This window comes from Macrobrachium nipponense, chromosome 41 (genome assembly GCF_015104395.2).
Source record: "Macrobrachium nipponense isolate FS-2020 chromosome 41, ASM1510439v2, whole genome shotgun sequence".
Lineage (NCBI taxonomy): Eukaryota > Metazoa > Arthropoda > Malacostraca > Decapoda > Palaemonidae > Macrobrachium > Macrobrachium nipponense.
The window spans coordinates 6,694,314-6,705,526 of NC_061102.1; the positions used below are offsets into that span (position 1 = coordinate 6,694,314).

The following is an 11,213-nucleotide window of genomic DNA, read 5'->3' on the forward strand; positions in this document are numbered from 1 at the left end:
CAGGGGTGCTGACGCTGATGGCACCGCTCGACTACGAAGAGCATCGCGAATACACACTGGTCGTGACGGCCTCGGATCAATCTCGGGATGAGAGTCATCGCCGCCAAGCGTCAGTTACTGTTCGCATTCTGATCGAGGACTACAACGACAACTCCCCGAAGTTCGTGTCGCGCGGGCGCGTCGACATCATGGAGGATGAGCCTAAAGATTACCCAGTTCTGCACGTGATAGCCACCGACGAAGATTCCCTCGACAACGGCCGTGTCACGTACATCATCACTTCGGGCAACGAGGACGGCAGCTTTTCTCTGGACTACGAGACTGGAATCCTTACGATTGTCAAGACGCTGGATCGTGAACACGCCACTCATTACCACCTGAACGTCACTGCCAGTGATCACGGTCAGCCACCGCGATCTGCAATGCAGGTAATCGAGGTGTTTGTCGAAGACGTCAACGACAATTCTCCGAAATTCAGTCAGCCTGTGTATCACGCTAATGTATCAGAAGGGGCTCCTCCAGGGGCGTCTGTCATAAAAGTGACGGCCTCTGACCGCGACAGCGTCCCTAACAGTAATCTGACTTACATCATACCAGCAGGAATTGGCGACAATAAATTTCGCATTGATCCGGCCAACGGCATCATACACACCGTCACATCTCTCGATCGAGAAGTCAAGGAGCAGTACAACTTGACTGTTTACGTACGAGACGGCTCTTTCCCGGCCCAGTACGACACAGCTTCGGTTCTGGTGACCTTGACTGACATCAATGATCACGATCCTGAATTTCGCGACTCGTGCTATCCGCTGAGAGTCCCCGAGAACACTGACCTTTCAGTGATACACACGGTGTTAGCAACGGACAAAGATGACGGCACGAATGGCGAAGTGAGGTACTCCATTACCGACGGCAACGTGAACAACAAATTCAGCATTGACTCGTACTCGGGCCAGCTGTCGTCACGGCGCCTCGACAGAGAAGCGCAGTCCAAGTATTACTTGGTGATCACCGCTGAGGACCGTGCGACCCCGTCATCGAGGAGGGGAATTTGTAATATCACGATCACGGTGGAGGACCTGAACGACAACGAACCGAAGTTCTCCCAGAATCGTTACACGGCGTCGCTAGCTGAAGACGCCCCACCGGATACGACGGTGCTCACCGTCAGGGCTACAGACGAAGACCATGGGGAAAACTCACGTATCACGTATTCGCTGAGTAACGAAACCGTGTGGCTCTTCAAGATTGATAATGAGACTGGTGCTATTACAACTGCGGGGTAAGTACTATAGTAGATCCACATCAACGGTACATTTGACGTCTAGGCCAGTCCCTTACGACGCTCCTGATTGGGTGTTGATAAGCCAATCGCAGGGCTGGAAACTCTCAGTCTCTCGAGGTTTCACATAGGCAGGATGTATGTTCCACCTCAGGAGAGTTGGAACATGGATCCTACCCATGTGAACTCTCGAGAGAAACTGAGAGTTTCCAGCCCCGTGATTGGCTTATCAACAGCCAATCAGGAGCGTCGTAAGGGACTGGCCTAGACATCAAATGCACGGTTGATGTGAATCTACTATAGCTTTTTTAATATAGTTTTACAAAGAGAAATGTTTACGAGATTTAGTATTTATAGCTGAAGCCACTGGGAAAATTTAGAATGAAACGACAGAGTGCCAAGTACTTTCGTGCATTTCTAACACATCTTTGTGCCCCGAAGATGTGTTAAAAATACACGAAAGTACTTGGCATACTGTCGTTTCATTCTGAATTTTCCCAGTGGCCTCAGCTAATAAATTAAATATTTGATGTGTTTCATCGTCATAATTTTGAATACAAGTGTAGATATTCGAGTAAAGAATTATAAATCATGATTTTGTAGCCATCGTCATGTCATTGCTTACATCTTTTGTTTAAGGTACTAAGGTGAAAGTGTTTTATCACCAGGTTATTTTTATTTTCGAATATATCACTGAACTTTATTTTTATTTCCGAATACATCACTGAATTTTATTTTCATTTTCGAATATATCACTGAACTTCATTTTCATTTTCAGATATTTTGACTATGAGAAAGAGAGCGTCTACACGTTCGAAGTTCGAGCGACTGACGGTGGTCGATATGATGTCCGTTCCGGTGTGGCCCAGGTGCAGATCACCATCACTGATGTTAACGACAACAAACCCGTCTTCAACTCTTATCCCTTCACTGTCAGTGTGCCAGTCTATTCCCAGCCGGGTCACCAGCTATTGCAGGTCACTGCCAGCGACAAAGATGAAGGTGTCAACGCAGATATAGTTTACAGGTAGGTTCTTATGTTTGCCTGGCGAATAATCATATCTAACGAAATATGTGGCGAGAGCCTAGAGCCATACGTAATGTTTTGTATACTGCTTTGAATTACTGCGTTGGTGAATTATATTTAAGACTTTCATTATATAAATTCAACAAACTGTATTCCATACCAGCACTTTTCATAAGCCAAGTTTAGCCATTCACTTATTTTGTAGTCTGTGAATAATATTCCCCCGTATTCCAACAGCTTAGTGAACGAACCTTCGAACAACAAATTCCGAATCAATCCCGAGACGGGCATCGTCACAGCAACGAGTCCCCTCGGACTGGAAAGCGGCCGCTTGTTTCACCTGGAAGTTCTGGCGACAGACCGCGGCCAACCACCCCAGTCTTCCACGGGCCTGATCGAGATCATGGTAGGGGACGCGACCTCCACGACCACGCTCCGGTTCCAGAACTTGACGTATGCAGTCGAGCTCAACGAAAACGCTCCCTCGGGGGGTCTAATGTCGTTCAGGTGGCTGCCTTTCGTTCGGATGGTCGTCGCCACACGATCGAATACAGTTTGGGCTCCGGAAACGAAGACGAGATCTTCGAAATCGACAAAAATAGCGGTCTGATTACGGTACGAGACCCCACTAAATTGGACTTCGAGAAAATTCCCCAGATGAGGCTCATTGTCGTCGCTCAGACGGAGGAGGAGACGCCGTTGTACGCGTACACCAGCGTACGAATCACGCTCATGGACGTCAATGACAACGCCCCTCGTTTCACGCAAGACAGCTACATCTCCTACGTGTGGGAAGGCAACAAGAAAGGGGCCTACGTCATGCAGGTGTTGGCCACAGATGATGACACTGGTATTAATGCTAATATTGTGTACCACATTGTTGATGGCAACCATGACAATGCCTTTGTGATTGATCCGCCCTTTTCTGGGATAGTCAAGATTAACATTGTGCTTGATCGCGAAATCAGAGATGCATACCGGCTGACCATCATTGCCACAGACGAAGGCTCCCCACAGCTGACTGGGACTTGCACCCTCAGAATCAAAATAGTGGATGCCAATGATAACCAGCCAACATTTCCACCACACTCTCTTGTACAAGTTTCTGAGGGTAAGTTTTGTCAATTGTACTTATGTGCTTAAGAACTTTCTCCTCCCAATGTATTGGCTGAAACCTTGATCATTGTCAAGATACTGGGTATCTTTTATAGCCTTGATCATTGTCAAGACACTGGGTATGTTTTATAGTGTACAGTATAGTGACTGTCATGATTTTATTCTTTTTGAGGGTAAGTTTTGTCAATTGCAATCATATACTTAAGAAGTTTTTCCTCCCAATGTATTTGGTTGAAGCCTTTATCATGGTCAAGATACTGGGTATGTCTCATAGTGGACAGTATAGTAACTATCATCAATTTACAGGTTCTGAAGTGGGAACAGTCATAACAACGATCACCGCTAATGACGTGGACACAAATCCAGCCATTACGTATAAATTTGCAACGGACGGAAACCCCCACAATATGTTCAGCATCGACAAATTCAGTGGCAAGATTACCTTAGCGATGCCACTCGACCACGAAGCAAGGGCAGAATACATGCTGCAGGTGGAGGCCTCGGATGCAGCTCACACCGCAAGAACTTCCATTACTGTTCAGGTGGTGGACGAAAATGACAATTCTCCCGTGTTCACTCAGCAAGCCTACCAGGTCACGTTGAAAGAGCTCTCCGTGCCCGGGACTTCTGTCATCAGGGTGGGTAGTAGTACTGGGTTCTTCCTTATGTAGCTCTACTTGAAGTTAGACCATCATAAAATTTTAAGAAATAATGCTTGGAAGGTTTAGACATAAGGAATCGTTGGACATTGTATGATGAGTGACAAAAAATGATGATTTATTGATTGGTCTGTGTGAATTGGGATGTATTGTGTGTGTTATTTTATTACTACTGTCCAATGTAAATTGATTGTGTGTTATTACAGTACAGTAAAGTTCCAGAGTAAGAAGGTGCAGTACTCTGGTATTTATTCACAAATTTTAAGTAATTTTAGAACGATCATAGTAAATTTGTGCAAGAATTCCCATAGTAAGGTTGAAAAACTAGCAAGGGTATTATTGTGGGAAGATATAATCAAAGAACAATAATCATTTTTAGACGTGAACTCGACAAAATTATTAGTGTATATAATCTCCCATTACTATGTAACTAAGCCTTGGAGTTCAGGGTACTTTTCAGGTATACGATATAAAGATAACAAGTTTGCTAGATAACATCTGTGTACAATACTAACGTAACATTAGAAACTCATTTGATTAATTTGTCACAAAAAACTTTGTTTGGTATTTTGCAAGTTCTGAAAAAAAAAAACGTGGATACTACATGCAAAAGAATCACGTCTACATTAGTAAATAGATCAGTTATTGAGAATTATTCCATACAAAATAAAAACGTTCAGTTGTGAAACATATAAAAAGTACGATCTCCAAATTCCTCAGGTCAATGCAACTGATGCCGATGCAGGAGCCAACAGTCGCGTGACTTACAGCTTAGGGACATCATCAGACGGCGGCTTCTACATCAGCGAGCGCACAGGTGTCATCTTCACGAACTCTTCCATCCATTACAATCCTCGTCAGCCAGTCATCCAGTTGGTGGTCACTGCTAGAGATAGTGGAAGGCCATCTCTTGCAGCCGTGGCTGCTGTTAGGATACAGGTCACTGATGTGAACGACAACGCGCCAAAGTTCTCTCGTGAAGTGTACACGTAAGATAAAATGCAGTTCGTTGCGTGATTCGTTTTTCACGGTGGTCATACCGCCAGTCTACTTGAGATACGGTTTACACAGATGTTTACGTTACCTTTCATTTTGATTGTTTATATAATTCCAGACTCTCGTGTCTTAATACTAGATACTATTAGGATTAATTTAAAAAAATTCATTTGAGCTAACTGAAAATGAAAAATGAAGGAAAGTTCTTACAAATGTTTACGCTACCTTTCATTTTGATTACTCATGTAATTCCAGACTCTCGTGTCTTAATTCTATATATTAGGATTAATTTTAAAAATTCGTTTGAGCTAACTGGAACTGAAAAATGAAGGCAACCTAATTTTTTCCCTGGATTATATTAAAACATTACGTTCAGTTCCAGGCATTTAATCTGTATAATGTGTTTAATGAAATGTTTCTCTTTTCATGACAGAGCTCATGTGAGTGAGGATGCACCAAGAGGCCATCCCGTCACAAGAGTATCAGCTTCAGATATGGACGAATCCAGACACAATCGAAACATCGACTACAGGATCGTTGGAGGAAACGAACTGGGCGCTTTCCAGATCACCAGCAGCACAGGAGAGATTCTCTTGGTGAAGAGACTTGATCGAGAGCAGCATGCAGAATTTCGTCTCATAGCTATGGCTACCGACCGCGGCCGCCCTGCTAAAAATGCTACAGCAGAAGTTGTGATTACTGTCGATGACGTCAATGACCACGCTCCAGTTTTCAATCAGAGCGAGTACGCAATAACAGTGAATGAAAGTCTGAGCGTAGGCACCACTTTGCTTCAGGTGTCTGCATCAGACGATGACATAGGAGATAATGCACTTATAAGTTACGACATCACTTCTGGTGATGAGCAGCAGATTTTTGCTGTGGATTCGGAGACAGGGGTTATCACACTCAGAGAAATTCTAGATTACGACACCGTTACTGAGTACAAATTCATCGTGCGAGCTTCAGACAGCAGCCGTCATCATCCCCTGTCAACTCTAGCAATTGTTCATATCACTCTGGAAGATGAAAATGACAATGCTCCTATCTTTCCTGTTGATAAATACCTGGAATTTGTGGAAGAGAATGCCCCAGTAGGCACAACAGTATTCACAGCACATGCCAATGATGCGGATAGAGGCCAGTATGGTGCTCTCAACTACTCAATTCCTGGTGGAAAAGACAGGGATAAGTTTTCAGTAAATCGTGAAAGTGGCGTCGTTATTACCAAAGCAATATTTGATTATGAAGCCCAGCAAGTTTACTCATTCCTTCTGGAGGCCAGGGATGCTGGAGGAAAGTCTGCCATTGTCACTGTTGAGGTCCATATTGAAAGCAGGGACGAATTTGCTCCAGAGTTCTTAGAGCGCAGTTATTACTTTGCTGTTCCAGCCAGTATGGAAACTGGAATGGTAGTAGGCCGTGTGGAAGCCACTGATAAGGATGACGGACCTGATGGCCGCATTTTTTATTCTCTTCATTCGACTTCGACTACATTTAAAATCAACAGGACATCTGGTGAAATATCTGTCAGGCGTCCAACAACTCGTGATGATGGTTTAATGAGGATTGAAATAGTTGCAACATCCGGACTAGGGGAGGACTCCTTGCGTGCTGTTGCTGTGGCAGAGATCAATGTAGGTGGAAGAAATGGCACGTGGACAAACACAACAGCTGCCACCACTGGTGGGAAAAATTCGGGGGGATTGGCTACCTGGGCTATTGGACTGTTGATTGCTCTTATTTTCTTGGTTCTGATCTTTGGAGGCGCCTTTTTTATTCCTTTACCGGCGCAATCTTAGGGCGAGGAAGCCTGCAATGGCAGACCAGTTTGACACATCATTCGATACCATTGATATTCGCCCACAGCCCACCGCACCCGCAGATCTTTCTCAATACCCACCACGTTATGACCTGCAACATTATGACCACCATGGGGAGCGCAGCCATCACCACGGCAACACCACTTCAGAGATGAGTGAGCAGAGCCAGAGTGCAAGCAGTGGCCGGGGCAGTGCCGATGACAACGAAGATGTAGAAGACGAAGAAATCCGCATGATAAACGAAGGGCCCCTCATCCAGCAACAGAAGTTGCGGGAACGGCTGGGCCTTCCTGATTCGGGAATTCGCGACGACGATAACATGAGTGACGTTTCTGTTCATAATACTCAGGAATACTTAGCTCGCCTAGGTATAGATACCACAAAAAGTGAATCTACAAAAGGTTCCCAGGATCTTGCACACTCCATGGAAAGCATGCACATGTTTGACGACGACGGAGGAGGAGAAGCGGATGGCATGGATATCAGTAACTTAATTTATGCTAAACTTAATGAAGTGACGCCAGAGGAAGAATCTTCTATCATGGACGGCACGAGGGCATTTGCATTTGGTGATGAAAGTCAGCCCTCCATGACTGGTTCGTTGAGTTCCATAGTGCACAGTGAGGAAGAGCTGCAAGGATCTTACAACTGGGACTACCTACTAGATTGGGGACCACAGTATCAGCCTCTAGCACACGTCTTCTCCGAAATAGCCCGCCTCAAGGATGACTCCGCACCAAATTACAGCCGCGAACCCATGAAAAAACGCTAAACCCTCAAGTGAAGACAATTCCTCCACCGTTGCTGACAAGCGTGGCTCCGCGCTCCATTGCTCCGGTGGCACTCAATACAGTGCGCACTAGTCAGTTGACCTTACCCTCCCTCCCGCGTTCCCCTATCAGTCACGAGTCCTCATTCACTTCTCCTGCTATGTCACCCTCTTTCAGTCCGTCTTTGTCCCCCCTAGCAACTCGTTCACCATCCATCTCGCCACTCATGACCCCTGGTAGTGTAAGCCATACAACATCACCTGCGGCGGCTGCTGCTGCACAGACTTCAGCCACATCTACACCTCATCATGGCCGACCGGTTGGTCAGAGACCAGGGCCAGCTGGTCTAATGGCTGGTGCTTCATCAGGCTCAGAAACAGAACTCAGGATATAGCCTACAGTTTACTCCTTGACATGGCATCATCATCATCACCACCACCATCACCACCACCATCATCACCATTTTTAACAACATTTCCAACCTTCATGATAAGACATCCCCATCATTGTTTTTTCTTTTCATCTCAAGTATTTTATCCCAAATGCTCCCCTTTATGGAGAAGGCAGTGTACAGATTTAGTGTGTGACACACCAAGTGCCTGTGCATTTATCCAAGACAATACTACACCTGTTTGTGGCCAAATCATCAATGTGATATAGTTATTGAAGTGACGTTGCCAAATGTACTTAATGTATGATGCTTTGTTTTTGTATATTTGTGAATATTAATTGTTAGAATTATATCTAGCATCAAGTGTTGCATCATGCTGCAAGTAATGCCAAACCTGCTGAGGAAAGAGTGGCCACTCACACAATGGAAGTGCATTGGTTCCTGAAATAAAAAAAGGAAAGAAGAGTCTTTTTTCTGATCTTTTGAAAGGTATTGAATAATAGGAAGTGACAGAAGGACTTCACTGAAGAAGGAACAGTGTCAGAAGGAGCGAATGCCAGTGATTAATAGGTGCAAGAAACTTTTTTTTTCTAAGAGGAGCACAAGGTTGCTAATGAACCCAGTGCTAGCAAAACAAGTGCACAAGCTAATAGAAGACCTTAGATTTATTAGGTCTTGAGCAGTTACAAGAATGTAATTTGGTACAATGTGTGTGAAGAATGAAATAACGAAAGTGCTATAACAAAAGTGCTACACCAGTGTTTGAAACTTTTTTTTCTTTCTCTCCTTAAAACAAAACTTGTCTTCCATTTATGCGTGGGGTGTAAATACCTCGGTACTGTGTTATATACTACTTAAAATGCAAGTTCTGTCGAGTGATGGCAAATTCCATGATAGACTGACCTGAAACAGAGTAGTTTAAACTTATTTAAAAGCAAAAAAATTTGAAGCCCCATTCTTGAGCAGTTTTAGGGTTTGTAAAATCATCACCTCACAAATTTTACTACCAAAAGTGCCACTTACATATTGGATATACTGCAGTGTACAATAGTAATAATAATCATACTGATCATCATAATAGCATGCCCTGGGACATCCTACCCACGACACAATTCACGTAGTGCTAAGATTCCTGTCATCTTTGCAAGTTGATGCTCCAACCATGATTGTACAGTGGCTATTTTAGTTTGAGAGTTGTCTGCTGTCATCGTATGTAATCTAAAACAGAATATTTGCTGTTGCTACTATTATTCATATTTGAGATAATCACGTATGGTTATTGGTGGTAAGCATGCATGTCTGTTGTTCGTTTTATGAGTGTTTGTGTCTTTTCCATTTTCTCTTCCTCGATTCCATGCATACTCTTAGGTACCCATCAGTTTTGAAATACATAGTCAAATTGTTGATTCACATTGTACCTGTATGTACATCAAAACAGATTTGTCCTGAGCCTTTTTTACCAAAGTATTCTCATCTGTTTACCTAATTCAGTATTTACATGGTGTGTGAACCCTAGTCTTCGCACTGTATTTCGCATTTGTTGAAAGTATACAAAGGTTTTTTTTTAGGGATGAAACACCTCAAAACGTTATTTGCTATTCCACTTTTTTTGTACCACATCAGTGCCATTATAGCCAAGGTAATAGTTCCCTTACACAGTATAGTGCCAATTGTCTTCCTTATTTGTGCCTCCATCAATCTAGAATGGATATATAAACTCATGATTGTGCCAAGTTTATGTTACTTGTACTACTATTACTGCAACAGTTCCCAATCCACATTAAGTAACTGTTGGGTAGCAAACATTATGGGTAGTGATTGTGCCAAGTCTCCCAGGTCTTTAACCAGTACGTTTTATTAGAAGACTGAGGATTTTTCCAGATTTTTCCAGTCGTCCGAGGCAGCAGCAAGTTGTGCCTTAAGGCTCCAGTTTCTGACCTACGCTGTCCAGCAGGATCATTTTTCGGTTATTCTGGACAACAAATGTGCCAATTATTCCTCCTTTATCATTTCCTCAGTCACTTCTGTGCATTGGTCTGTTTCAGAAAGTATATTTTAAAAATGCTTAATGAAATTTCATGTTGCCCTTTTAAATTATTTTAAATGACTACTTGATAAAGTTGATTCAATTTTTTTAGGTCTTTTAATTGTGCAATGCCATGTCCTGGTAGAATTCATGACTACTTTTGAGTTTGCTCGGAAAATATATACAACTCGCTATACTCACAAAATCCATCACACATGGTTGATCTCTTGCATTAATTGATGATATTTTTTTTTAGCCTAAGTGTCAAGCTGTCAATCTGACACTTCCTGCCAAATCAAAATGTACCTATTATATAGCATCACCCTGTCAAAAGACAGGCAACTCTCTTTATTGTAAATACCTGTATTGTTTGTTTCTTATTTTCTGTACAGTTCATTTGTGTTCACACAGAAATTTGTATAATTTTGTATTGTGATAATGCTTTATACCTTGATGAAGGTATAAATTTAATAAAGAAATAGTTACATGACAAACTGTCATTGAATCCTTTCGTGTGATTGCCACTGATGAGTGTGAATCGTAGTACTATCTCCTTTTCCAATCTTCTTCTTCATTCCAACCGAGAGATTTCAGCACACGATCCTGCATGGAGACTAACGTGGACGAAATTACCTGATGCAGATGAAAATTAAGTGGAACGAGCACTTTGAAAGTCTTGACCAGGTAAGGAAAACCTTTATGGAAAAAACAATTCCAATAGTAAGTACTAGCTATAAGTTATTAAGGGATCTATCACCTACACACTGCAACTCCTATGCTACATAAAAAATTAAAGGTGCGTGTAGTGTTTTAGTACAGCCTATATACAAACCCGTAAATTGTACATTGATATACTTTGTTGGCCGTAATATTTCCGTTAAGTAAAATTATTATAGTTATGATTAATGTTGTGCGGTTTAAGTCTGTTTACGGTGTTTAAATTTTCGAATGAAAAATTAGTTGTGCGATTCTCAAATATACCATTTAAGTAATGGAATGAATTAGGATCCATTATTCGATGAAATAAAGTCATTATTGTTAAATAAAAATTCATAATGAAAGTAACATTTGTATTAATTGAAATATTCTAATCAATAATTTGTTATATTCATATTCATATATA

The 11,213-nt window shown here is 42.5% G+C and overlaps 1 protein-coding gene across 1 annotated transcript in view; it reads left to right on the forward strand.

Moving 5' to 3' along the window:
• The window catches only part of LOC135212477 (protein dachsous-like), a 290,250-nt gene extending 279,673 nt beyond the window's left edge, over window positions 1–10,577 (forward strand). The window contains 9 exon segments of the mRNA XM_064245929.1: window positions 1–1,282; window positions 2,061–2,309; window positions 2,547–2,796; window positions 2,799–3,420; window positions 3,732–4,063; window positions 4,805–5,073; window positions 5,514–6,852; window positions 6,854–7,661; window positions 7,664–10,577. The exon segment at window positions 1–1,282 is cut by the window's left edge and continues 610 nt beyond it. Coding sequence (XP_064101999.1) covers window positions 1–1,282; window positions 2,061–2,309; window positions 2,547–2,796; window positions 2,799–3,420; window positions 3,732–4,063; window positions 4,805–5,073; window positions 5,514–6,852; window positions 6,854–7,661; window positions 7,664–8,067 — 5,555 coding nt within the window. The 3' untranslated portion in view covers window positions 8,068–10,577.
• The last annotated feature ends 636 nt before the right edge of the window (window positions 10,578–11,213 follow it).